This window comes from Schistosoma haematobium, chromosome 7 (genome assembly GCF_000699445.3).
Source record: "Schistosoma haematobium chromosome 7, whole genome shotgun sequence".
Lineage (NCBI taxonomy): Eukaryota > Metazoa > Platyhelminthes > Trematoda > Strigeidida > Schistosomatidae > Schistosoma > Schistosoma haematobium.
Window position 1 is genome coordinate 16,168,956 of NC_067202.1, and position 14,889 is coordinate 16,183,844.

At 38.2% G+C, this 14,889-nt stretch overlaps 1 protein-coding gene across 1 annotated transcript in view; it reads left to right on the plus strand.

Moving 5' to 3' along the window:
• The first annotated feature begins 1,433 nt into the window (after positions 1–1,433).
• RAB11A_5 (Ras- protein Rab-11A) overlaps positions 1,434–14,889 on the plus strand; it is a 42,849-nt gene continuing 29,393 nt past the window's right edge. Inside the window, exons 1-4 of the mRNA XM_051218109.1 lie at positions 1,434–1,478; positions 3,975–4,239; positions 5,894–6,046; positions 13,735–13,889. Coding sequence (XP_051064545.1) covers positions 4,054–4,239; positions 5,894–6,046; positions 13,735–13,889 — 494 coding nt within the window. The 5' untranslated portion in view covers positions 1,434–1,478; positions 3,975–4,053. The remainder of the gene's footprint in view (positions 1,479–3,974; positions 4,240–5,893; positions 6,047–13,734; positions 13,890–14,889) is intronic.

Genomic DNA, 14,889 nt, shown 5'->3' on the forward strand with positions numbered 1-14,889 from the left:
GTGACACTTTTGTTTTCTTATGTTCTTTTCGATATTTTTCTGTTTACTAACCGAACAAACACACAGCACTCACCGTTTATCATCTTTTAGAGACTTCATCGTGCCACCTTTGCTGTCGATTTGTAGCCTTCAACCCTTACTAACTGTAGCAGCAGTCATCGACTTTTCAAACTGTGACTACAAGTTGGTCAATAGATTCGCACAATGAAATCACGACCACTCTTCACGGTTATACTTCTGTACTTACGGTTAGTCTGTTAGATATAGATATAACTAGAATTTGACACTAATTAATAGCTGTCAACGACACTGTCCGACTTACAACTTCAAACTAATGACAGTACAAACAAGGACATCGATTGATAATACACTTATCCTACTATCGCTATAGCATCATTACTCTTGCGACGGACTTAACGTTTGTCATCGGAGGAACTGAATTGCTTGTCAAAGCTATATATTTCAGCGCGACTTGATAGAACAATTAAACGCTTTGTTCTTTTCATTATTTCTATGGTTAATCGCTTTACGTTTAACCAACGTTCTACTAACATATTATGACTCGCTGTTTCCCGACCAGTTTCTGCCGCCTCCTTTCCATTTCTTTTACAGATAAGCAATACCTGGAGGATTTATAATATTCGTTTGGAACTCTCTGGCGCGCGACTGCTCCCAACATGTTTGGTACCGATTCAAACGGCCATTGAATCTGGTGGGGGAGTATTGTAGGGCCAGTGAAATGTCACTGAGCCCTAGCCAAATCATCCGGCAGTTGGATCACTGAATGTCGAACAGATCATCGCTCCCTGCCAAGGTCATGTACAAGCAACGCGCATTAGTTAATCATATGCCATGGACTGGCCCATGCGGCAGTGGTCTTACTTTCGCCTGTATCTACCTTAACTAATATATTTCTGTAATAACGTCCTCTGTGTTGTACAGTCTTCAAAGTATCTATGGTACCTTGATACGTCAATGGGGTAGTCCACGTAAGGTGCTGACCACGAGGTGTGACTTCGACGTTAGCTACTTTATCACACCATTCACGTCTAACTCGAGTAGGCCTCCAATCATTTCGACATAGATCATCTACGCTGGTGATTTACAGACCCAAGACGTGCATCCAGATAAATATAGTGTGATCTGTAAACACAGCAAATATATAAGAGTTATGTTATTGTGACAGATGATAAGTAAGAATGAGTATATATGTGCAACAGTGTATTTGTGAGCGATAATCGATGTCATCACATGAGTGCACAAAATGAGAACGGAATATCAAAGTCCAGTTTTTGTAAAGGACAATTTCAAAGCCAATAACTATCACTGTACGAATTAAACAAAATTAAGAATAATAAATGTAAACGAAATCATAAACTCATTGAAAAAGAAGTTTGTGTTAGTTATATCTACACTCTAACGTCTTCCTTAAGGTCACTTATAAACAACGCTAATTTAAAAATACCCGGAAGTGATCTGTAAGTCACACCCTGAGTTTTCTTGTCTTCAACTCTTAGCACACACAAAAGTTATTTAAATAAACATATAGGTTGTGGATTATTAAGTAAGGATTCACAAATTTAGAGTGTCAGAAGTGCTGACTATCTAGATATTGGTACAACACATCTGATGGAACAAAATTATTTTCCTTAAAATCTTTATGAGGCATAACTTTTAGATTTAGTAATTTTGATGTGCATATGTGGAGGTGTTACATAAATCACAGGAGTTTACGAGCCGGTGATAGGATGAAAACAGATTATACAACTAAATACAATAGGTTGAATGTACAGATTGGCATTGAGTTGACAGATACACTAATAATGACAAAGGCAATGAGAGCCCTATCTGATGTTTTAAAATATGAAATAGGTCAAGAGTTGTAAAATCGGACACTAATAGAGTATTATGGAGTACAGGTAATCAAGAATTACTAAGACTATGTAATAAGGAGTGTTCTAATTTTATTTTAGACAGGTTACTGAAATTAGTGGGGGAGAACAAACAGAAACTCACCTGAAGATTAAAAAATGGTACTATTATTTGTCGATCCGTATCTGGTTAAAGAGGATTGTGTGATACTACAATTTTCTGAAAGCATAAACTAAGGTTTCTATCGCATACATAGCGATTGCGTGCACTTATGTATAGAATGTACGCATATCAAATGTGTATATTCGCGACAGCTTAACACGTATTTGGAAATGTTTTGACACGTGCAGTTCAAAAGTTCGGATACTTCACTTCTAAGTGCAGTTGGTGATGATGTTATTGAGAAAAACAATGGAAGCCCCATGATCATATCGTTCACTTCAAAAAAACAAAGTCACTGAAAACGTGAGAAGTTTCTCATATTTACAAAAACGTACCGGATGGATTAGTAGCTCCTTCCGATCCCCCACTTCAGGACGAAATTGTAAACCGTATAATTTTCTCTCAACTGTGGTTATATTTCTCGGCACCAGGTTTCTGACATTTGCCTAAACACTTGGTAGAATAGTGACATTGTTTTCATAATAGACTATCTATCATGCAGATCTTTCCAATTCTTAACATTTTGAGTTATAGGTGAATTGCCATTATAATCTTAAGCACACTAAGAGTTTGAAAAATAATAAAATCAGGATGACGCACACGCAATAAAAGAACACCACATATAATATGCAATAATGAATACAGAAACATGTTGTCAAGGGTCGTCTTTAATTTTTTCCCATAATTGTTCGTCTCGATTGATCTATCTAACTTAAAACAATAGTGAGGTGAATGTGAACTACCATTTCTACAAAAATGCAAAGAGACGAACGCTTATAAGTTATCTGTTCTTAATCAACTCGTCATGAAGCTTTCGATATTAGGTATTACAGTCCTCTCTAAATTCGTGCTTTTTACGTATATTCCAATGTGACGTTACAAACGTAACAAGGTTTATAAATACTGTTACAGTAAATGTCATGTTAAATTTATTTACGCGCATTTGATAGAAAAACTAAATATTTTATTGCGAAAGCTTTCATTATCTGTAAACGCTCCGCTCCACACCCGGTCGCTAAAAAATGTCAAAATCAGAGAAATCAAATTTGCGAACCTTGCGAAAGAAAAATACAGTTAGGTATTACTCACTTTACAACCTTTTCCGGTTAGTATGACCAACAGTTGATACAGATATGCCCTAAATTTCCACACCTTATAGTTTTATTTTAGTAGGTATGTTAAAACTGTCCACAGAATTCTTGAGTAATGTGGTATAAATGATAACAAGTTTGGAACTGTGCCTTTAATCATCTCATTTAAGGTTTGTTCATAAATTCTGGGCATTACGAGAAATGGTTTGGAGAATGAGTTTCCTTTGTTTTATAATATCAACTAGAAACTAACGTTATATCCTATATTTAATAAGATAAATAATTTTTCACATGTTTACTGTCATTATTGTTGGACTAGTTCTACTTTAGTGAATTACACTGATAATGTAACAGTTTATTACTTAAGGTCTGCCACAGAACTACCTTTTTACTCCATTGACTGCTGGAGTAAAATTGGCCATAGGTAGCTACATTATGACATAAATCTATGAATTAAGTACCTGAATAGGATAAATAGTGTGGGACTTTTTTCATATTTAGGTAAAAATAGAATAGAGTTAGTGTTTTTATAGTAGAATATTAGCACTCAATAATTTAATTTCAAAACATTATACGTAACCCCTAAGGAGTATTTTGCACATTGTTTCAAGATTTGAATGCAATAATAAAATGGATTCTTATTTGTAAGTTTGTTTAAAAGACCCTTGACCAACTCTCCACTTTTATGTTAAAGATTTTAAATGTTTAAACCAGCCTAACAGACTTATATATGTTCCATCGATGGAAGATACCGAACTAAGATACTTTCGAAATCTCATTACATTCATTATTCTGATTACTTTTAAGTTGTTTTCAATCCAATGTTTACCTTTATTCTTGTTTTGATAGATGCTGCTAAATCTTATTAGTCCATAAATTTCCTAGATTTTATTCTTTGGACAAAATTTCTGCCTTCAAAGAACTTAAAATGAGGAAACATTCACATGTATATGATTCACAAAACTCCAAAGAATTTCAACACAGTGTATCTGTTAATTCTTCGAAATCTGACTCATTTGCACCAATATTTCATGAATGTTTTTCTTCAGTTGAACAGCTGTCTGGACCTGTATCTAAACTGAACGAAATAATTCAGGACCTTATTGACTATAAAGTAAGATTTGTGGATGGAACATTCTCAGTAGGCTTAGTGCTTGATGCGAAGTTTAGGATTTATAAGCAGTATATTTTATTTAGCCAATATTTCAAAAAGTGCCTAATATGTTTTAGTTGCTTTTAAAAATGAAGGATTATCGTTTTATTCAGATCGATTAGTAAGGCACTTTGTGTACGTGCTTGCATGGAACTACTGAAATATTTGCAGTGAATAAATACTTTTCGAAAGTAAGATCAAATATTATAGTAAATGTTTTTGTAATCCTAACCTGTAAAATTAATATTTAGCAATAAACCTTAAAAACTATCAAGGGATATATACACAGCTGACTCAATTTAACCTTCTTAATGCTGTGTGAAAGGTTATAACTTTGAATTCTAATATACAGATTATTGGTTTTCATCATAAAAAGATTTAAAAGATATTTGGTCGGACATCCTGTTATAAGTTTACTTCAGAAGGCTTATGTGCATTATTAATTATTAGTTCAGTTACAACACCACAAATGGATAAAAACAGTTTAAGTCTAGACCCATTTGTATCAATGTGGGCTGGTTATGGTATGGGTACATTTGAATTTTATTTTAAACTACATTTTCCGCTACTTCAGCTTTCATAAATCAAACATTAGATTATAATGTGGACTAAATTGTTCAATTATCTTAGAAATATAGCTCGCACCTGTTGTGACCACCGGGTAAGTAATAGTGAGGTTAGACACAGGGTATTAGGGAATAATGGTAAGTCAGTCTATGGGGTTGTCATTCCTCATCCACTGAGATGGTTGGGCCACGTGTTACGTATGCCCGAACACCGTTCACCACGACGCGCAATGTTGATTGACCAAACCATCCAGCTTAGAGAACAAAACTCCATCAAAACCATCCACCTGAGCTACAAATATTCTCCACCATCTCAATATTCATTCTATCAGAAGCATATTATTTCATGATTCCTTTCAGAATCACTGTAAATTAGTTGTTACAGAAATTCAGTTTATCGGATATTACAAGTTATGTAGAATTACTACAATCTTTTTGAATTTAACCGCTGAAGTATGGACTCAAGTATGAATTCTTACAAATTCAGTTAAGTTATTTAATTTAAGTTTTAAGGTTTTTGAATTACCTTGTTGATATTTTTGGTTAAATCCTGATCAACTTTAGTTTGACAGTTGAATGTATCCAATGCGGATTCCCTCAACTTAACCACCATGTTACACGTTTTACATAAAATAAATGGAATATGGTTAGTAGCGAAATTCAGCAGGTACGCGAAGTCCTTTTTCGGACACTTCAAGCGGATTTATCTGCATCCTAGTGTTGATGTTCATAACAGGTCTTGAACGCAGCATCTTCCGCAGGTATGTTTAACTAACGCGTCCAAAACACGACAAAATCCGAGTCCTGAATCCCACTGCAAGTAGAAAATCTATTCCATGAAAATTATGTTAATTACTTTTTACTGACTCGTTTAAAAGTTTAGTGTAGTTAATCTTTTTCTAATATATACAAACAGTGCCACTTTATTCGATATAAAACTCAGACCATTGCGTTTAGTTTATATGTGAATAGGTATTTTTCACACAGGGCCTATTTTTTATATTATCACTAGGTATATATTGTTTTTACTATATTTTGTCATTACAAAGAACGATGCTGAATTTGCGGCTATGACTGCTTCAGATTTGGCTAAACGTCTCCACTCTAACATATCTGCCGATGAAGCATTTCAAGTTGTATCATATATCCATAAATTTGCACGTTATCAAGCTGCGCGTTGTGGATTGGTGAATTGTTCTGAGGTATGTTGAAAACTTGTGTTTATGGGGAAAATCAGGTTCTTTGCATTAATTTCTTCCACTATGAACTTTCTTAGAGGAATTCAATGGTTGAATGTTTTCTTGTTTAAAACTTATTGTTTAATTGTGTTTCCAATAAGATTCGAATTCGTTCTCCATAACTTCTCCCACTGTGACTGCTACATTGATATGGTGATCGTTTTAACATATCATAATGACTCAATTGAGCTGTATTGTTTGAAATACCCATCTTCTTCGGTCATCCCATGCCAAGAGAGCCGATTAGAAACTGGCAACAGTTAAAGTAGAAAACCTATGGTCCTAGTGTAAAGCTGTATTGTCGAGGTTACAGGGCCACAACAGCAGTAAGGAGTTTTCCTTAAACAGTTAGCAACAAGATGTTACTTGAACTACGGGTTTTTGTTTTTGACGATAAGATCTTTAAAGTATGGAGCGCGTAGGTTCAAAACTATCCATCAAAAGACCGTTTGTAATCAGCTCCAAGGAGTTGTCACCTGGATTCTGCGGTCATACTCTAAAGTGGCCAATACCTTACCTTAGTTGGTTTCCTGTTTAAGTCCCTCAAGAAAAACCAACCTTCTACTAAGTTTTGACAACCGGCAATTTGCAAATACCCTCTTACCTCCAACAATACTAATTGCTTTTAATGATTAAGTATCATCCATTAGTTAATCAAATTAAAGTATTCACAAAGAGGCTAGAAAATTGTTTGTGTTATAAGGGTAGTGGATTCCGATTTCTTTTTATTTACCTAGATTGTTTATTAAATGATAAGTTTGTTTTCTGTTGTTGGCAACGATTATTCCATCACACCTATATCATGGGAGTATTCATAGACTAATTCCACATTTCTCGAGAACACAAATCTACTTTTCCAATACTCAAAAAAAGTTGTGTGATTTAGCAATCACCTTTCACAACTTTGTTGGTAGGTTCTTAGCATACGATATGATCGTATTAGGAACATATAGGTTAAGAAATTCATCCCATTTTGCTGATCGACTAAATAGTAACAATGTTACTGGCAAGTCCATGTTCAATGACCTAATCAAAGGTCAATAAGGACTCGTTACATGTTACCATCAACTGTGTTTATAAATTTACGAGTACATTGCCAAACCAGCTATATTGACCCAACACAAAGAAGGGCATATCTTAGATCTTTTGAATATGTTCCAGAAAATCTTCGAACAAGAAATAGTACTATTTTAATTTTAAACAACTCAATTACAAAATATCTCATATATACGGAACACCAGGTCGATATCCTGGAATCCTGATCAATAAACAGACAAGCTCCAGTATTCTGAAGCCTGATTTATGTGTTCAAAAGGAGATGGTTTCTAGTCTTTCTTTGCCTTTGTGACAAATATTCTTTGATTATACTATAAAATTCTGTTCAGTTCCTTTTTCTTAGTTAGTTACATGATTAAATCTTTTTATTTCGACTATCTTCTAGATTAATAATCTTATTTTAGTCAACTAAACTTTACTTGTTATCAGCGTTTACTCGTTACGTAACCACTTGTCTCTAAGACTTTTGATACTAACAATATTATAGAGTGCCTTTTTATATAAAGTTTATATTTACAATATCTCATTCAGTCTATTAAGTTTATCGTCACCCTTGCTCTGCTATATTGATGTGTTTTCAACATAGCTTCCAACTAAACACTTTCATGTAGGTGATTTAAACCCATTTTGTAATTATATTCTTAAATATCACAGGTTGTAAACAACCGACAAGAACCAAACGAAATGAAGTGAGTTCATGCTATTCTGCTCAAATCTTTGTTTCCGCTCTCTTCAAGATGATAAAGGAAATTATGTTTATTAAACTTGACCTATTATACATGTCCAATCTGTATCATTCACGTTGGGGCGACGCAAGCTGAACTCTTATTTATCCGTTATCTGGAACCCCTTCTATATCTCCTACTTTGAGTCTATAAGGAAGCTAGTCCCTATTATACTCATATTTCAGGCACACATAGGGTTTATATATAGACATACTGGACCACATCACTTCATAGTTTGAAAAACGACAACTATACATAAACGAGCTAAAAGTGACTATGAATAGGTGGTCAAGCAACAACTTAGGAAATATTTCTTTTTCTATTTATTTGAACACATAAATATTAGTACAAGAGAGCGCCAATATATATGCGCCACACAAAACAATGAGAATTCGAATAGAAAAAAAAGGTAAGGAGCGTAAAAGAAAAAGAGAACAATAACGAAGAGATTGGTGTAAGGTAGTGTGGTATTAACGAGAGAACGGAAAGGTACAATCAGAAGAAATCTTTCAGGTAAGGGAGACACAACCACTTTTTATGAAGAAAGTAAAAGAAGGTTACAGCAGGATCGCCACTGGCTTCTATTCTGAGCCATATCTGATAACTTCTCTAGCCACTGTGTAGCACCATCTCTCAGACCCCAACCAGGGAGTCGTGAAGGACCAACAGAAGCCAGTCCTTTGCAGCTTTCTTTCATACCACGACACCATGTCATGCACTGACCACCTCTCCGCTTCTTCCAACCAGTCCCAGAGTCGGCAAATAATGCACGACGTGGAATTCTCTGGGACGACATTCGTAGAACATGTCCAAGCCACCGAAGTCGGTGTTTCAAGATGGTGACACCAATTGCATTATCGTCTCTGTGACCGAACACACGATGCCGAACCTCTGCATTACTGACATGGTGTTGGCACTGAATTTCAGCAATCCTTCGGAGACAGCGATGATCGAACACAGAGAGTTGTCTAACGTCCTCAACTCGGAGAGGCCAGGTTTCACAAGCATAGAGCAAAACTGCTGTCATTGACGCGTTGTAGATCCGACCTTTTACAGCCAGACTAACATCACGAAGGCGCCAAAGGTGGCTCAGATTGGCATAAGCCGCTCTGGATTTCGCTATTCGTGCATTGATCTCATCACTCACACCCTCACCAGCACTTATGCAGCTACCCGGGTACACGAACTTCTCGACTACGTCTATCTGCTCACTATCCAGGGTGAGTACAGGACTAGAATCCTGCCAGTCTTGTAGAAGTACTTTGCACTTCGAAGGTGCGTAGCACATACCATACCTACGGACACTGATTGCCAACTGATTAAGTGCGGATTGCATGGCTTGGGCATTATCACTCAGTAAGACAATATCGTCCGCATACTCAAGGTCGAGAAGTCTTTCTCCAGGCAACAGATCCACACCACCATTACTTACATTCATCAGAGCTGTTTCCAGAATGTCATCGATGGCAAAGTTGAAGAGGAATGGTGAGATTGGGCAACCCTGCCTAACCCCACTGCTCGAATGGAACAATGGAGAGAGGTGGTTGTATTCCCTCACTCTGCCTGAGGTGTTTTTATATAGGGCTTTTAGGATGTTAATAAACTGAACCAATTGTTTGTTTTTCAAAGCGAGAAAGGCGCATATATATTGGCGCTCTCTTGTACCAATATTCATGTGTTCAAATAAAATAATATAATAAAATAATAATGTTAATAAACTTCTCAGGCACTCCCTTCTTCAATAGACAATCCCAGAGAACAGTTCTGTCCAACGAATCGAAGGCAGCCCTGATGTCAAGAAACACTACGATTGTTGGCCTTTGATAAGTATGGCGGTGTTCTAACATTTGGCGGAGGGTGAATATATGATCAATACATCCTCGACCAGAACGAAACCCAGCCTGCTCCTTGCGAGTCAATCTTTCTCGGGTTTTGAACAACCTACGAAGTATGACGGAAGCCAATAGCTTGGACGCAATCGGAAGTAGACTTATCCCCCGATAGTTGTTACAGGAACGACGTGAACCCTTTTTAAAGATAGGGACAACTATCGACTCATTCCATGCCGTTGGTACACTCTCTAACTCCCAGACCTTTGTAAACAACGTCGTCAGTTCCTTAGTTAGAAAGTCACCACCATCTTTAAAAAGAGCCGGAGGTAAGTCATCTGGGCCAGGTGATTTGTAGCGTTTCAAGAGTTGGAGTTCCTTGCGGGCTTCCCCCTTATTTGGTGGATCAGTCGCCACCGGCCATGGAGGGCAGGACAGTCTGACCGATGTTGCCCGAGCGGCAGGCCAGTTGAACTGCCCTTCGAAAATTCTGTCCATCGTCCAAGACGTCGATGGATGTTAGCTTCCGGTAATTACCAGATGCAGCTGCTGCTTCCAGCTCATTAGCACGCTTCGACCACCAGGCTTCTCGGTCCTTACGCAAGCTTTGCCCAATTTCCTTACGTAACATCCTTCGTTTATGGTCAAACTCACGGTCACCCGGAGTAGACCGACGGGCTTCAATGAGTTGTAAGGAACCAGAAGAAACCCAGTGCTTAAAAGCGGGACGTTTCGCGAACCCACAACTGACTGTACCCGCCATTTTTATGGCGTCATGCAATTGCAACCAATGCTCATTTATACTTTTCGGTGGAATGGTAGCTAACCTAGAAACTAGCTTAGTTCGATACTTACTAGCAACAAAAGTTGAAACCGACATGCTAACATCAATCCGTTGGTGGCGGTCACTTCGTTGTCCACTGAAAAGTAAGGTAAGATTGGCGCAGACCAAGGCATGGTCAGAGTCCAGAAAGGTACTGCAAAAGGAGTGGCAGTCTTGTACACAACCACGCCAGCGGTAGCTGATCGCGATGTGATCAATCTGAGTCCAGGCTTGGGATGCAGAGGGAGGACGCCAAGTGGCACATCGGCGATGACTGTGCCGAAAGTTAGTGCTAGCGAGAAACAGGTTGTGGTCTGCGCACAGTTGCAGTAGACGGTTCCCGTTACCTGTCCTGCGACTAACAAGTCCCCATCGGCCACCTTAACGACTCTCTTCTGTGCCTAGACGCCCGACCTGAGCATTCAAGTCTCCAGCTAGTACTACAATATCTATCGAACGCACTTTCTTGAGAGGAACAGATAACTGGTGGTAAAACTCATCCTTGACTGCATCCGGGCTGCAATCTGTCGGGGCATAGGCGGAGATGACGAAAAGACATCGTTTCTCACGCCGATTTCTTCTCACTTTGATGGAACCCTCAAATCTAACAGCACATAACCGACTGTTAATGGGGATCCAATCGATTAGTGCTGCCTCAGCTCTAGCGTTTAGTGCGACACCAACGCCAGCAACACCAGACGAGGATGTCACAGGGTCCCCGGATAAGCGCACGTAAAACAAGCTTTTCGAAGCGACAGATGGAGATCGAATTTGTAGTACTTCGCCAGAGTCTTGAATACGGGTCTCGGATAGACAACAAACATCAATATTAAGACTTTCCAAAGACATAGCCAGCCCTATCTGTTGTCCGACCTGCATAAATGTGCGAACGTTGAAGGCAGCCAGTTTGAATGGTGCACGTGGTTTCAGGAAGACTGCTTCAGTCCTCGTATTCGGTGGTAACATACAATTTTCAACCGGACAGTGACTCGAGAACATTTAGATACAGTCGAATTTCCACCAAAGACGAGCCGCTGTATAAGTATAAAAGAGGGTGAATAATGTGGTAAATAATAATAATAATAATAATAATAATAATAATAATAATAATAATAATAACAATAATAATAATAATTTGATTGTTAGTTGAAGCAAGTAAGGTAGTTTCCATAGTTATAGGCAGTTCATCATATTTGTGTGTGGGCTGTGATACTGCCCGGGTGCCCATACCGAAGCAGGTGGTTTTATTAGGGGGCTACTCCCCGAGCCTTTGACCTAAAGGTCTAACCCACAAGGAAGTGGAACATCGTAAGGAGATGCAATCCCATGGTAGCCGGTGACCAACGATTGGTTCATACGCCATTTGTTCCCTCAGGATACTGGAGTCCATGTGCACCATTGATTTCGTTTGGGATCCGGTTAAAGCGCCGGATATTCGCTTTTCGTCCTCTCATTTTCGTAAACAACACCCCCGTGGTGTGAAAAGGCAGTGAGTATGACTTCCCTGGCAGAGGCTATATACACGTGGCCGTGTGAGAGTATTTAGGGAGGGAGAGCGGACTCTCCCGACTCTCGGCCGTACCAGGGCATTCGGGGCTAGGAAATATTAAGTCGTAAAAAAATAGTTAATGGGTTAAACGAAAGCTTACGATAAACGGTATATGTAGACTTAATAATTTCGATTACTCAGTAATTATGCAACAAAATTGTAAGTAATAATAATTCATGGCAATCAGTTCCCAAAGTTTCAATTCTTACAATCATCATCCCATTATAACAATATTGTCAGTATAGGGTTGTGGAAATTATTAAGTTTTTGATTGAGATCGTCAATCGATTGATGTTTGACTGCCATTGAAAACCTGGAAGCCCTGGAAGGCCTTTTCGTCCCACTGTGGGACTCCTCAGCAGTGCTCATTCACGATCCCGCTCGCGCGAATCGAACCTAGGGCTTTCACTCTCGCATGTGAACGCTTAACCTTTAGACCATATTATTATTCTACTTACTTTTCAATTCAACATTTATACGGGTTTATCATACACTATTATTGCCTTACATATAATTTAGTGTTTTTCATGTATAAGTCCAGTAGTTTATAGACAGTGTTACTGCAATAAATGATTTGATTAAACTCTACTTGACTACAGTTTTTATCGTAAACTATTATCAAGTAAATGACCATTGGAAACTGGATAGTATTGAATAGATATTTCATTCTTGTTTGGTACTGTTCATCAGTAGTTTACACACGTTATTTCATGTATAAAGTTAAACTTGAGGCGTTTCAGGTATTTGTGATAGGCAAAATATCATTGAACCGCTAAGTCATTAGTTCATAATTAGATTCAAATCCTTACAAAACTAGAATAAAACACTTCTTCAATGTAATCACAGTTGATTGATCAATGGGTGGTGATCAATGTCATATGTGTGTCAAGTCCTTATTTAGTGCAGATCGAATGCTATCGACCATGTTGCAATGTGGCCACCAGTCTAGGTGACTCGACACTGCATGCACTATATATTGAGATTAGATGGTGGTTGGAGGTAGTCGACAGGAAACCCTGGACCCGGGTTTCGTGCTACTTGGCACTCGTCAGCAAGGTGTACCTGTAATCTTGAGGGAACTGGTGCTCCCTGGCGGATTCGACCCCATCTAATCTCAATATATAGTGCCCGCAGTGTCGAGTCACCTAGACTGGTGGCCACATTGCAACATGGTCGATAGCATTCGATCTGCATTAAATAAGGACTTGATGCACATGCCATTGATCACCCAGTGATCAATCAATTGTGATTACATCTCAGTCCCATAGGATGTCAGCCGCGGGCTAGATAGCTCAGTGGTAACGTCTTTGACTGTGAAGCTGTGTGATACCGGATCGAATCCTCCAGGGAGCACCAGTTCCCTCAAGATTACAGGTACACCTTGCTGACGAGTGCCAAGTAGCACGAAACCCGGGACCAGCGTTTCCTGTCGACTACCTCCAAACACCATCTAACTTCAATGTGTTTTCTGATTTTTAGAGATTCTTTAGATGAGATATCAATCAGTGATGAAAATGATCTTGAACTTGGCTTAATCTCTATAGATGACTACCTTTACTAAGTATGTATTTCTACTATTTAATTCCTTTTATATAGTTCGTTCAAATTGCTGATAACATTAACCAATATAACTACAATTATTCAATGTCCAGATGTCTTTTCTTTTATAGCTTGTTCGAGCTATTATTCACATTCTTCAAACAACTAAAAATGTTGACCTACAATCTGAAGCTGCATTGACACTCCAATTGTTAACTAAAGCTTTAACTGGTGCTAAATTAGCCTGTGAAGAGATTGGTATTCCACAATTAGTTGAAATGTTAAGGTACGGATTTTTTTTTAAAGATTCGATTCACTTGGTGTTTTTGTTTACTTGCATCTTCCCATTGTTATTTAGGACTGTAAGTGATCAGTCTCATGTTGGCATATGTACATCCTGTGCGGATCCCTTCAATATAGCCTTTCAAGTAAATATGGATAGTAGCTAGTAGTGGGATCCAGGATGCGTGTTTCATTCTATTTGGGACTCTTTAACTGGATGTACCTCCACCCCAGGCTATATCGAGGCAATCCGCACAAAATGTACATATGCCAACATGAGACTGATCAATTGCAGTCCTAAATAACAATAGGAAGATACAAGTAAAACAACATCAAGTGTATTTAAACTTCACCTCATTGCGCAAGCAAGTGGTTATCAGGACTCAGTAGCTAAGTGGATAACGCGATGGCGTTTGAAGCAAACGGTACTGCGTTTGGAGTCCCGGAGTGAACATCACCTCTGCGATGCAGGTACATCCAGATGACGAGTCCGAAATAGGACAAAACGCGCGTCCTGGATTCCACTACTAGCCACTATCCATCCTTGCTTATATTTTATTAGACCTACATAAACATTTTTGGTTTGGTCTGAAATAGTTGTCATCATAAAGGCTTATAGCTACCATATTATTTCTATTGACCTTCATTTTATTACACGAAATATACGGTTGAACTAGTTTGTTCTTAATTATTCCCTGTATTTCACATTGTCTTCGTCAACTTAATCCTTGTATTTCGACTATTAGAATCCATTCATTAACACTGTGTATAGATTAGGGAGAGACATCTTCACAAGACCTACAAATCTTCGATTCAGTTCTTGAGGGATTGATGACATAGGTAATGTTAAACGAGAGTCCTATACTAGGACGATGTAACTGTCTAATGCTTCCTGGTTTTCAATAGTTTTATAACTAAGATTAATTTATAATGTGAATTATGATATTCACGCTCTAGAATCGTTGACCATGATGATACTTGAGGAGGAAGTTTAGAGTTAAAAG